General features: G+C 41.3%; 1 protein-coding gene across 1 annotated transcript in view; it reads right to left on the bottom strand.

The window, feature by feature from the left end:
- Window positions 1–1,985: 1,985 nt before the first annotated feature.
- itgb5 (integrin, beta 5) overlaps window positions 1,986–14,842 on the bottom strand; it is a 44,536-nt gene continuing 31,679 nt past the window's right edge. Inside the window, exons 12-16 of the mRNA XM_046403449.1 lie at window positions 11,501–11,723; window positions 9,589–9,689; window positions 5,620–5,739; window positions 5,146–5,312; window positions 1,986–4,244 (exon numbers count right to left, since the gene is read on the bottom strand). Of these exons, the coding sequence (XP_046259405.1) occupies window positions 4,149–4,244; window positions 5,146–5,312; window positions 5,620–5,739; window positions 9,589–9,689; window positions 11,501–11,723 (707 nt within the window). The 3' untranslated portion in view covers window positions 1,986–4,148. The remainder of the gene's footprint in view (window positions 4,245–5,145; window positions 5,313–5,619; window positions 5,740–9,588; window positions 9,690–11,500; window positions 11,724–14,842) is intronic.

Below are 14,842 nucleotides of genomic sequence, written 5' to 3'. Positions count from 1 at the left end.
CTGTTCAAGACTTAATGGAATCCATCAAAAGGATGCTGACCTGTTTCAATCTGGACTGACCAACTGACTTGACTGCCTCCATGGCTAAAAGGAACAGTTCAAACCTTCTGAACACACTTTGAGGAGATTTTGTCTCATTGTGAACCAAACTCTCTCTCTCTATATATATATATATATAAAGGAAAGTTCAAATAGAGATCATTTCGAAGCATGTACCATTGTGGAAGCGTCTGAGAGAAAAGAGACTTGGATACAAACACTGACCACTTCAATTTTCCATCATCCCCCAGAGCTGTGTGTTTGGCCAGAGCAGCAACACCTAATTACAGCATTGATTCTCTTAATGAGGGTCAGACCTCTGGTCTGTACAGCAATAATTAGTCACAATCCTCAGCATCAAATCGTTAAGGGTTTATTTTCCTGTCAACACTCTCACAGCTCTGCAACTTGACAAGCTTGTCACTGTGCTGGCAGAAGACTCACCCAGTCAGGAGGGGGAGAGAGGGAGGAGACCCACTCAAAGCCACTGAGATGGAAGGTGCAGAGATTTATGAGCTCACCTCGAGCAGGAATAAACATTGACTTGCTGCACAGCACAGCTGTAGCTTCCTCCACTCAGAAGTTTGTCTTATCCCTCCGTACTGAAAACAAATCTACGGATAAGCAGACATGTAGACTATTGGAGACACTTACATGATAAGCAGGTCGTATAAGAACCTGAAGAGAGGCCCTCAGTTCATATTTTTAATTCGCTGTACAAATTGTTTGTTTGTGTTTTTGTGATACACTTAGCATTTCAGGGTTTTCTGAGGAGTGAAAATGTTTCAGAAGACTTTAGATGGTAGAACCTCCCAAACAACCCACATTAAAATGAGCACAAGGTCTTAATACGTTATCTTACCATGTGCGGAAAATGGCGAAACTGTATTTCAACATGGATACACGCCTGCAGAGATTTGTGAATGGGTACAAGATATGTGTACTCATTTCTGTATATGCATTTATACACTGATGTACACGCTCACATCAACACAGCACACATCCAAGTACCAACATAGTGACTGAGCAGCAGTCAGTGCCATTTTGCGTTTCAGTTTGTACATTTCAAATGTATCATACTGACATTTCTACAATACCTAATATATTACTTTTAGTTTACATACAGAATGTGCTGACTTGAATCGATAGGAGGAGGAGACGGAGATTGTGTTAAACATAAGTGAGACGGCTGCCAAACAATACACCACTGTTATACAGCTATTTCAACAGATTTTTTTCAATTGATTTTTCAGCTGTCTTTGTGGCAACAAAACTGGATATTTTTAAGAAGATGTCAGGACATTTAGCATTGGACAACTGGATATTCTTAAGCAGATACCAGTACATTTTCAGCCGTCATTTGCATTTGTGTTAACAAAACAAGGTATTTTAAGCCAAAATATGATCTTTTCCTTACAGTAACAAAGTGTTTTGTTTTGGGTTTTATTGCCACAACCAAACCAGACCCTAAGCACATCACTGACACTACATAAAACTCAAACTCAAACAGTTAAATTTAACTATATCAAATCCATGGTTGTATTCATGGATTGTAATCAAGATAGATAGATGTGGAACGTTACTATTAATGATGATAAAATAAGTTAATTGGAAGTAAGCTATTGAATATGTAATTATAGGGTCATTTTGTCAAAGCCTCAGTATCATAATATTCATAACAATATCAGGGAGGGGTCTGATCAGGTGGAAATTAGAGCATCAGAGGACACATCAGAGCAGCCTTCCTGTCTGTGGGATCACTCATCAAACATGTAAGAGCACGGTCAGTGGGGCAAGCAGATGTTTTACTAATCTTTGAAGTGTGCATATACACACAGGCAGAGTCACGTGTGGTGTTTAAAATTAGACCTTGGATTTATGCCACTCCTTCTCATGAAGCCTTTGGAGAAATGCAAAGTACAGCTGAGCCAAACACAACACACTCACCGGCTTTTGACATAAGCACATTTATTGTTGTTGATCTGTGTGCAGTATTACATAAACATGTAGTGGTGTGACTGTTCCTCCAGGAAATACAACTTCAGACTAAAGATTTATGTTTGAACTGAAAAATGTGTGGGTGGGTTTTAGTAAACTGTGCCAAGACACAGAGCCAAGCCAAGTCAAAACATTTTCATTTCATTTGGCACTCTTTGTACATACATACCCACATAATGTCATTTACATACACTCTTTTCACTCAAACACACTCTTACACACATAAGCTGTAAGTCCCTGACACATTTACTGTACAACCATCAGAAACAAGGCCACAGAGCACCCTTCTTTGTCTCAACTCAAGGCTCAACCCAACTAGCTTTTCCCCACTGTGACAGTTCACACTCCACCTCTTCCTGTGGGAACAGTGATGGTAGATGTATGACTTCTGACACTATCCCTCTGGTTTCCACCCACTCTCAGTGCAGACAGGGTAGCCACAGAGACAGCCGGTCATACTTCACAGCCTAATCTACATGAACTGCACGATCGACTCTGCGTCTCAGCCTATCATGAGTGTAAGAGATGTAGGGAATTGCTTTAAGGCAGTTATCACAGTGGTGGATGTACAGTATTTATCATGCAAAGCCTTCTCTGACTGCGAGGTGTTAAGGGTTCAGAGACTGGTGGTATCTCTTTTTTTTCCCAGTCAACAAATCTAACCAAAAGACCACGGCCAACAGTGGACTTAATGCATCTGAGTCCTCTGTGCCACACATAAATGAGCCATTGGCCATGTTCGTTCCATTATTTCTACCTATCATTTTTATTAATTAATTTCTTTAACAAATGTCAGAAAACAAAACAAATGCCTGTCACAGTTTTCTAATGCTAAATCCTAAAGTTGGCATCTTCAAATTGATTGTTTCGTGTGACCCAATAGTCCAGATAATATTCCAGTTCCAATATATACAACTGACAATGACAGCAGAAAATCCTGCAACCAGAGAACGCCTGATGTTTCTGAGCAAAAGTAAAAAGATGATTTAATTTAATGATCAATCAACTATCAAAATAGTTACATTACATACACAATAGTTCATTTAGCCATTTAGTCATTTAGTCTCTGCACACTGCAGTCTGTTATTTTTTTTTTTTTCTGTCGCACAACACTGTCAAGGACTTCATCGCACTGAGTGGTCGTAGGTCCATCCAGTTGTGTCAATGTGAATGAAATGAGTGATGCCAGGCTAATAAATGCTTGCTAGATCTCTAAATGTGCTTTAATCCACCACTGAAACAGTACCTGGCTCACTTGAGAAACGACTACATTGTTGGTTTTGGTCTTTTCGTGGCATTTGTTGACAAAAAGATTATATAGTGTAACACCGGCTTCATCCTCTGTAGTTCAGAGGCTAAGGGGTTAGCTGGTACCTTGCAGTTCAGATAGAGAGGAGGGTGCAATTGAAGCATACAATGGAGTACACACACAACATAAAAGAAAATTTAAATCTTTACAAGACTTGATTCTTAATATTCTCTGTGCAAACTGGTACAAAAGTATGAAGTCTATTGCTTAGTAAATGTTAGTAGTATGAAAACACCATCGTAGCCACCTTCAGAAATATGTGCTTTTCAATAATCTGGCGAATTTGAAATTGAGTGATATTTTAATTGTTTAAAGTTCTGCTGTGTGCATAGTTCATACTAAAAAAAAAGGCATTTTAGTGTTTATAAAAATATACAAATATAAGCCAATGTCCTGCCTGCTCTGTACAAAGAATGACTGTGTGGTGGGAGTTCTGGTTTTCACCAGAGAGTTTAAGTTGTTTAACTGCAGACAAACTCACCACTAACTCCACTCTCTTTTTGTCGCTCTCACTAATCAAGACCAAGGAGTCCATTCTTCATTGCTCTTCCACGACCGCCACTGCTGTCAGTGAAACACTCACAGATGAAGGAAAGAAAAAGGTCACATCACATTTCAGTGGCAGGCTTGAATCTCCTCCGTAAAGATAAAAAGGCCACAGATTACCCCTCTGAGACAGTCTAGTTCACTTCATTTCTGTTGTGAACCGGCCAGAGGGATGAGTGGGGTTCAGTCCACCGCGGCCCCCGTCCTCCGGGGATCTGTTTGTTGGACCGGTCCTGCCGCGCCCTGTGCTGAGCGATCAGTGGACCCCTCCATTATAAGACTTCCCATACATGTTGAAATCTGTTTCCACAAAATGCGTCGAGACAGGCTGCTTATACAGAGGGTTGGAGGCCTGTGGATTTGAGATACACAGACAGTAAGGTATGCAATGGCACAAGATGAGGTACTTGGTAGAAGAATGCAGAAGCCAAAAATGGCCGTGCTTACCTGTATTTTTTAATCCAACTATCTCAAGATCACATTAACAAATCTTGTTTTCTTTTGATGACATGTTCATTTATCTCCTTATATTGAAATAACAAACAGCTGGTTTCCAGAGATAATGAAGTTATGAGATTATTTATTACAAAAAAAAATGGTGCATGGCCATTCATATATGGCTCTCCAACATATTTATATGAAGTAATAAATCAGCTGTCTTTTACCAACATAGTTTCTGGTGCCGTTAGATTGCTGCTAAACTTCCTCATTATTTGCACGCATGTGTCTCCTTTTGAGTGAAGCAGCTAGAGGGCAAACAGTTTTGTGACCACAGTGAAAATGTTGGTTCTGAAAGGCTCAAATGCCAACAAATACAGATTGAAGCAGTATATTTTTAAAATGATAACATCTATACTTTTCAGTTAATTTTGGACTGGGAAATGTTTGGATCACATGGAAACCCTCTTCAGTCTTGACGTCCTCCATCAGATGTCCCAGTGACATGGTGCTACTAACTTAAATTATCCCACAATATGAATATATTTTAATTCTAGCTTTTATTTTGTTTGTTATTGCTGGATAATCGTAATATTCAAACACATGAGGGTTAGCCTTACTGTCACTATTGGCACCGGCTCAAGTCTATGGTCATTCTGTAGCTGCGACGTTTTTGCATTTGACTATGAGCCTCGCATTTTTGCTTGACACTTGACATGCCTCTAATGAAAAAATATTTGGTGCTAATACATACAGTGAGCCATTTAAAAAAATAAAAAATAAAAGAATTCTGGTGAGGGGGGATTGATTCTTACCATCTCATATCTGGCCCGTGAACGTGCACTCTGGAAGCGCGCGAACTCTCGCCGGTCATGAACGGTGATGACTAACTTCCAGGCAGCAAGCAGCACCACTCCCACCAGCAGGATGCTGCCGACCACGGCGAGCAGCACCATCAGAGCATCTGGCCCACTACCACACTCTGACATGGCAAAACACAAATTTAGTCTTCGTTAGACATTAAGAGCCATCTTTAATTTGAGGCACAGCAACCATATTTTCCTGACCTTGAAATCAGAGTACACTAATTGGTGTACTAATTAACTGTTCAAAACCAGTTTGCAGCTACATGAATCAGATGGCCACATAGTCCGTGTGACTGATGCCATTAGCCCACAGATTATGGCAAGCTGTCACCTGTCGTTCTTAGCAGACGTCAAACTCTGACTTACAAATCAGTACGATTGAAAGGACAGAATACCCAGTTTACTGTTGTTTGGAGCACTGACCTGGCTCCTTTAGAGCTGTGAGGACGGACTGTCCGCTGGCATGCTCAGAATACGTAAACTTCATGACACAGTCGTTGTCTGTCTTATAGAGACAAAGCACAGCGCCAGAGTCTTCAGTTTCTGAAAAGAAAAGCAGGAACGAGAAACAGAAAAACACGCTGATGATGGAAACTCAAAACCTTATGTTGGAACATTTCTTTATACAGTTTTTTTTTTTTACCACCAAAAAAATAAATAAAAGAAAGTGACACAGAGGAAAAACCACTGAAATAAACTATAAAACTTTAATTTCTTATTTTCTTATTCACGACTGAATAAGTCTGTGCACCCGTCAAGCTGCAGTTTCCGCCCGTGTCTGTACGGACTCATATAATATACAGTATGTGGTCACTGATAGAGAGCTTCTTCAAATGGTGGAATGACAATCACATGAAGCTCAAAATCATCAACATCCATGTTTAAAGCTTGTGGTGCAATGCTTCAACCACAGATGTTGCTGCAAAGAAGCTACACATTCTAAAACACACGTATTTCACACACACGTTCAACCCAGCAGCACAGAAGGTCTCTACAATCAGCACAGTTTTAAGGTGGACACCCAATTCAGTATCTGACCAAATGTGAAATCTGGTCACAATCTGCCTTTCTGTTCCTGAGTTAAGGCGTTAAATAACGGAAAGAAAGTATAAAGATGTGACAGTGAAATTGACCTTTGACCTTTTGGATATTGAACGTCATCACTTCATCATTTTATCCTATAAGACATTTAGGTGAAATTTTGTCATAATCAGTGCAAGAATTCTTAAATTATTGCTGAAAACATGTTGCATAAGGTCACAGTAACATTTGACCGACAAATTCTAATCAGTTCTTCTTCGAGTCCAAGCAGATTCCTTCAAGGTGTCCTGAGATATTCTGTTTACAAAAATGGAACGGACAACCCAGAAACATGAAGCCACAGAGGCCTAACAATATCTTAGAAACAAAACAAATCGATAAGAGCACGGCAGAAAGCAACAACAGCCTAACAAACAATATGTCACGTCATTCAAATTCCCTTGTATTTACTTGTTTTTGGTATCTACCTGAGAGCTTCTCTGCTCTTCATGTTCACTTCAGGAAACTATTCTTCTAACTGGACAAACGTCTGTCTGTATTTGTCAAATTAGTCCTTTTCTTTATTCAGTACAAACAGAGTGTTACAACACTGAAAGGATGCATGATAACATGGTCATATCATCGCTAACGTCCTATACAGGATTTAAAACGAAGCTGACATTTCTGCTGATATGACCGGAGGAAATGACAAAACGTAATACTGTGTATCTGCACTGGCATCAGCAATCAGCCAAAATGAGTTGGGAAAATACTGGATATTGGCAAAAATCCAAAATGGTGATCCTTATAACATTATCATGAACACTATCCATCGAGGTTTGGCTTCTGATTGAGGAACAAAAAGAGCCTAAGGAAAAAGGAGAATTCATCCCGAGGGAACAATAGATAACACTTGTGAGTAACTGTCACGCTGGCTGAATTTCTCTGCAGTGAAAACACCACTAAGTGATTGAGATGCTCATATCTGGGTGCCCTTCTTTCCAGTCAATCTTCATCACCCAAAAGCTCACAAGGGAGGTGAGGTCACGCTACCCTGGTCCACCCTCCCCACACTGCCCTGCCACCCACCCCAACAGCCCCTCCTCTTCCATTTCATGCACAAAGTATCTGGAATGTACATGTGGAGTCCATTAAGGCCAGTCAGATGGCTGAACTAGTGGGGAATGCTATGAAACACGTCGGATCCGGGCCAGGGCCATGCTGGGCCAATATGGAATGCTCTTATAATAGTCTCTAAAACTGTTCTCACACACACACACCAGCCTTCTCTTTGTCCTCTGTGCAATACCATCCCACACCACAGTATCATAAAGGATATAAATCAGTATGTATGTACACACAACTGGAGCGTTTCCCTCCAGGCTGTCAGGGATGTGAAAGAAGCTTTACAGAAAGAAGCCCTTATACTGAGCACAATGAGAGTCCAGCTTCCTGCTTTTTAAAATGAGAGAGCCGGCGCTTTGCAGCAGGTATATGTTTGTTTAGTGGGTGGAGAAGGTAGGACAGAAGAGGCCCGTGTAGGATTTTATACTTGAACGGACTGAACTCTTTGAACCGACTGAGGGGGGGGTGTAGATGGGGGTTGTTTCCTGCTGTGTAGAGTGAAGGTGTCTGTGGAGCTGTGAGGGGCCCAGACTGACACCTGCCACATAATAACATAAACATCAGGACAAGGCTCAACAGTGCTCATTGCTGTGCTTTCATTTCTAATCACAGAGGTGTGCGAGGTCTTAAACAACAAAAGATGTGAAGCAGCAAAGCCCCAAATAACCACAGAGCCATGCTGGTAGCTCTGTGGGGTTGCACTTAGGAACAGAGGCACAGCCCTCATTTGGAATAAAGAAAAAAATTGTATTTCTTTTGTGTGTGTGTTTTTTTTTCTTTTTAATTTTTCCATGTCCATTGTGAATCTGACAATGTTATAGGAGTACAATGTCATATTGGCTGAGTACTCTCTGATTCTTCTCTGGACACATTATATTACATCCATTTGTTTGATGCTCTTGCCCAAAGTAATGTTAGTTGGAGTACTTTAGTGAGACACTTCAATGCACGGACAGAAGTAGCTCTTGGATCTAATGACCAGAATTGCTGTTATTGGGTTAACTGTTGCTTTTCTGGGTAAAAAAAATAACAAAACGGTTAAAGTCTGACCTATTTAAATCTCTCTGGTTGTATTGCCCAGTCAAAATAATTCCCTTTGTGTGCAAATTTTTTCATGCAGCACAATCACATACAAAGTCAATACTGAGAGTTTCAAGTTTTGAGCTGAGTGCTGACCAAATCTGGAGGAGAGAGCTGCTGGCAGAGCTGGAACTCTTGGACGAATAAACAACCAGATTCGGCACTGATTTGCCAGCAACAGGAGCAGTTACAGTTTAAATTTTTGGAATTAAAAAGTGGATTTATTTTAACTCTTGCTTCTCAACCTGTCTGCAGAAGTGAATCATGCTGTACTGTAATTAGTTTCTCTTCATCCTTGTTGACCGCTGACTGGAAGGGAAAACTTGATGAGGACAGGCGAAAAAGACGACACTGGACATAAAGGACTGGACTTGGACAGATAAGTTCATTCAGAGGCTGAACCTTCCATGCCGACTGTTGCTCACTGGCTTACAACTAAAGTGCAGTAAGGTGTTCTGGCTTTCAAACTTACGCAAGTAACAAAAGGACAAAAATATGCTTTGCTTTTTGTGTGAACACAAGCTCAGTTTGAATTATCTTAAAAGAAAAAAAGACTGTCGAGTCTCATTCTCAGGTTGGTAAATATTGACTTTGGAATGGTCATGTGCACCGCCAGCAGTTTTATAATATAATAATTTATAAAATTTCCCCTCACTTTTTCAGTACATTGAAATCATCACCGCCAACTCTTATTACTGACATTTTGAACTTCATTTGTGTTTTACTTTACGTGTATGTTATTGTCTCCCTCTGAAAGTAGTGTCGCATGCTGAAGGTACAGAAGGATCGATCAGCAAATAACTTCTTGACAGATACTGACGCAGATTTTAATTAAATATATTACAGCAAAATTCTGTTACGCCAGTATGTCAAATTTTTTTACCTTAGCATTAGCTTAAGCATCAGCTCATTGCGTGTACTTTATCACATCAGAGTTGTTAAACGTGTCACGTCAGAAACCACTGGACGACTTAGTGTACATTGGCAGGACTCCACAGTAACACCACGGAAAATGGAATAACAAGTGACAGTGGAAGAGCTATGTAACGTGAAAAGGGAAACTGTTGCAGATGTCACAGATGTGAATAGCTTTCTCCACCAGCCAGCTGGTCTGTGTCCATGTGTTTTGCAGGCGGTACGTACGTGCGTGCACTTATGTTTACTTACTGAGGGTCTCCACAGTGATGATTTCATCCTTGCACAGGCGCTGGCAAGTCTGGTTGTCAGCAAGCCTTCCTGAGTTGAAAAGCCGGCACTCGATACACTCCCTGAAGCAGAGAAGGACAACTTAGACTCAAATGTTTGGAAAAGGGCTTCCATTATCTTTAACTCATGAGCTAGAGAACACTCAGAGAGTGAGAGCACAGTTTCCTTAATTTGTTGTTTTAATGCTGTTTATTATGGTTAATCTTGGAGTGTCAGCTGTCAAAAATGACCCACTGTGCTCCTTCAAAACACTGGAAGTTTCTCTGCGGCAACCCCATAGCAGCTGAACAGTAGGTGAACTGTGAAGCACAAAACACAAATAAACTGCAGCCAATAACTGATGTTTCAGCGTGCATCACTTAGCAGCGCTGGAACAGAGCGGCTGGGCTTTAGCGACATGTTACAGATTCATCGTGTTTGTTAAAAAGGTGCATATGAAATTCATTACTGGTAAAGGTGCGGTCTGTTATTTTGTCCACCCCATTTATATCAATGAGCGTACGTTAGCAGAAACCGCAGCCTAGAAAATGATCCTACAGTTCAATCAGCACCTCTCAAAACAAACAGCACATAACTCTGTAGAACACCACAGAATATTTATATCGGAACAAATCCAAAAGCTGTGATGCAATCTGTATCTTCTGAATTTATGTTTAAACGGCTTTAGTTGTTTTAATGCAGGTTTTGTAAAGGCTACACATGCACTTGCCACTGTGTTTTAAATTTTAGGTATTAAACTTAGACCACTTGAGTGGACTATGATATTGGCACATACACATTAAAACAGCAAATCTGTGAAGATCTCCTGAAGTAAAACTGTAAAAACAACCTAAAATTCCTGGATTCACACAAATAGGAGAATCACTTTTTTCGTAAACCTTTGCCCAAACTTTGCATCAAATTCATACTCTACTAATTAAATCTACTAAAGTAAAATATAAACCCCACAGTGGAGTTAAAAAAAAAAAATAGAAATACTCCTGAGAATTTTGGCTGCTGCTCACCTTCATTTCATTTTTTTTCAATACCTGGGCATACAACTGGTTAAACACAGCTTCCAAAGCATCAAAATTTCTAAAGTCATGTCGGGTCAAAGGTGAAAGGTTGTTTCATAAAGTCGCTGCCTTGGAAAACTGGAGCCATGTGTATGTAAGGAAGCCTGTTGAGAGGACATGGCACTTACTGACTTTTCTCTTTACTAGGCATCTGATAGGCGTTTAACCTGCCACACTGAGTGACGCAGGTTCAAACGAGGAGACAACACTTTCATTTCTTCGGGTCACAAATGGCATGAGAGTTATCTGAACAACTCTCTTATGACTTCTTCATCAAAGCTTAGATAAGTCCATAAATAAGTGAGTTACGTGACAGTTTTTCACTCTGGTTTTGGCCTTGATGTGTTTGATGATTTGACCTTTTCCCTGGCTGGTGGGCTGCATCTCAGCAGTGAAGCGGATTCAAATCGCTGTACCTTGTTTCAATTTTCCACCAATAAACCCATCCCCTTATTCTGTCAACAGATATAAAGATGACAGGGCCCAGTTGGTTCTGTCTTCATCAGTGGTGTGAAATGCTCATCACAGCATGGCATGTTCCTCGTGTTTTGAACCCAACCGGTCAAGGCAGATGGCTGCCCACCTGGAGCCGGGGTCTGCTCCGAGGTTTCTGCCTTCTACAAGGCAGTTTTTCCTCATCACTGTCACCAAGTGTTTGCTCATGGGGGAATGTTGGGTTCTCCGTGTTACAAAATTTAATTAAAGATTATGGTCTAGTCCTGCTCTTATGGGAAAGTGACATGAGATAACTTTTGTTGTGAATTGGCGCTATATAAATAAACTGAATTGAACTGAAATGTTCCTGAAGTAGAATTTACCTTTTAGTGCCACAGGCATCAGGGCAGGTGGGGCATTTCTCGCAGGTATCCCCGAAGGCCCCTGGCTCAGTGCACTGACAGCGGCCACACACACAGCTGCCTCGGCCGCTGCACATCTGTCCGTCATCTGAAATGCAGGACGACGTCTCTGTGGAGCAGTTACAGTTGTCGCCGATGTAACCAGCGTGGCATTTACACTCCCCACAGTGACATTCTCCATGACCTGGCAAGAGAAGAACCAGAGATGATTCAACACTACAAACCTGGTAAAACACAAGTATTGCAACACAGACCAGATGTACAGGATGGTGTCCAGATACTTTTGACCATATAACATGCAAAAAATGCAACAACAAAGAAAATAGTATTTGAAAGGTTATTTGTAATGAGAAACAATGTCCTCTGTATCCATGAGAAGTTTGTATCCTGAAGTAAATAATCACATGAACGAACTGAATGAACTCTGAAACTCAATCACATATTTCTCTGAATTCCTCTGTTTAGGAAAAAAAAAAAACAGTTGGACACAAAACTCATTGCTCCAGTGTGACATAATGTGGACACACATGGACATAAAACATCAAGCAGGAAGATTCCTCTTCCTGTGAGAACAATCTGACCCTCCTTTGCAACAGCGAACAACTGCAGCAGATGGAGCATGAGCTAAATCCACATCTACTACCAACAGTGAGCAAACCACACCACAATCATTAGCTTCTTATCAGCACTGGAACAAATCCAACAGCAGGCGAGCCTTACTGAGAGAGCCGTGTCCTGTCGGGTCATGTTGAAGCTCTGATTTGTCTCGCATGTCTATGTGAGCGTTCTCCCTCTAACCCTGCTCTGAGACAAGAGGAATCTTTGATGGACGGAGGACAGCAGCTGTAATCAGGGAAGCTTTACAAGTTGACAAGCTTATTTCACACTAGTTGTTCCAAGTCCCTCCACCAAGACCACCTTCATGAAGCTGTGGTATCACAGAAGTGAGGAGTGGGCAGAAGGGAAATGGTCACACCTTATGAAAATGGGCTGCAAACAGCTCAAGTCTATGAACTGTGCAGAACAATAGCAGGAAAAAAACAGTACTGTCTCTCAGTAAATCAGTACGGTGATGTATCAGAAATACAAGGGTAGCTGCTACGCTTGAGAACCTCAGATGGTTGGTGATGATCGTGTGGTGGCAAACTGTTGTAACAGAACTCCCTTCTGGATCTAAGCTGCTGTAAAAAGCAGCATATGGTTTCATTGTGGAGTCCAGAACCCCCCCTCAGTTCCCTGTCCCAACTTCTTAACTGTCAGGATGCTTTTCTGCTTGTCTTTGCGAATGTGATAGTAAACCAAATGCCTGTGGTTTTGACTGTTGGCTGGACAAAAAAAGCAAATTGAAGGCTTGGGCTTTGGGAACGTGTGATGAAAATTTTTCACTCCTTTTGAACCTTTTTTCAAATCACACAAATGGAAGAATGAATTGAGGAAATGTTAGTCACAGCTCTACATCTGCCTACACTCCCCACAGAATATTCTAACATAAGAGCCTAGCATGTTATATCACAAACCTTTTGGGGAAACGCAATGAAGGAACACAGTTATTTCTCCAATGGCTGTCATTACATTTCCTTTTCTGAGCTGTTCAAATGGAAAAGCGGTGAAGACAGACTTATGATCTAACAGGAGTGAGGAACGAGGAGAAAATGGGTCACTAACAAATGAAATCACTGTTGTCTGTCTAGGAGTGGCTGCTCCTTCTGTCCAACATGCACCCATGACAGTCAGGGATAAAAACAATCACATTATACTCAACCTCAGACACAGTGGGGAAGAAAAATGGAGCCTGTGATTAAACCCAGATCCTCAAAGAGGTCACAGAGACTTCTCCAAGTCAACAGGAAACATTCTGTCTAATCATCAACAAAGTGGTCAGGCTTGAGCAACACACTGTCTGGACTCACAGACATGCAATAATATCTTTCTATTTTAGTATTAACACGTTTCCCCTCTTCATTGTTCATTAAAGGCTGCAGAACTGATCATTTTTTAAGGTGGAAAAACAGACCGATCAAATGAATCCTGTTTTTTGTGGTCAAGAATCTGGAGCGCCACTCCCAAACTTCGGTCAGCGGAGGCCGGCATGACGAGTGGCCCGTGGCCGAGTCACGATACCAGCCATGAGAATGTGTCCTCAAGTGACATCACCGCTGCCTGGGCAGTCAGAGGGTGAGAAGCAAAGCATTTATTAAGAGATTTTGGAGAAGTGGAAGCGCAGCTGCTTTGGCATCCACTTATTGTTCAACAAGTCCTGACGAGCTGCTGCCAGGTCTGCAAACACTCCTCTGCTCACGGTGTTTGTGTGGGAGATTATGCATGTCTGTGCATACTGTTGCACAGCCTTTTGGTTTGGCCAGGAGTTGCCTATCATTTCCTGCACTGAGAAATAAAATATTTTCATATGAACAATAGATCAATCGACAATGCATAACATGAAATAGTGTCAGATGAAGCGGAAAACAGAAAATAAATTACCGCCCGACTCGGCTGTTCCTCTGTTTTCGTGTGTTGTTTTAGGTGTTACGGCTCACAATTTTACTGTTTGGATTTAGAAGTAGAAAGTAGTAGAAGCATTTATTGTCACTGTGCTGTGCACGATACAACGGAATTGAGTGCTACTCCATACGATGCACATAACATATCTGCACACATATTGTCAATCACTGGGCCATAGTATTAAGTAGGTGTGTAAAGTAGGTGAATAAATATATACTTAACCAAATGCAAAAACTCTAGGAAGTATTGCACAGATTGCATGAACATCACATTGTCAGTTTGTGCTGGTTTAAAGTGTGGATTACCTGAGGAAAGAAACCGTTCTTGAGTGTATTTGTTTTTGTTGAGAGTAACCTGTAGTGCCTGCCAGAGGGCATCAGGTCACACAGGTAATATCCTTGACGTGCACGGTCTTATGGCTCTGGAGAGGTAGCTAGTGTTGGCTTAGGAAAGAAGCGGCTTGTGATCAGAGGGTCACCGGTTCGATTCCCCCACCGGACGGGCAGGAAAAATTTGGGTGTGGTGGAGTGATTAATGCGAAAAATGCCCCCCGCCTCCATTAGCTGGCTGAGGTGCCCTTGAGCAAGGCACTTAACCCCCCAATATGCTGCCCACTGCTCCTGTGTGTGTTTCACTGCATGTTGCATGGGTGTGTTCAACTAAGGATGGGTCAAATGCAGAAGTGTGTGTATGTAAAAATATATATATACTGTCAATAAAGCTATTCTTCTTCTTCTTCTTCCAGGGAAGGAAGAGGACAGCCAGGGATTTTTTTATGCATTTTAATGATGCGTTGTAGAA

Source organism: Scatophagus argus, chromosome 11 (assembly GCF_020382885.2).
Source record: "Scatophagus argus isolate fScaArg1 chromosome 11, fScaArg1.pri, whole genome shotgun sequence".
Taxonomy (NCBI): Eukaryota; Metazoa; Chordata; class Actinopteri; family Scatophagidae; genus Scatophagus; species Scatophagus argus.
The sequence above is the reverse complement of the archived record's forward strand: the minus strand, read 5'-3'. Positions and strand labels throughout refer to the sequence as shown.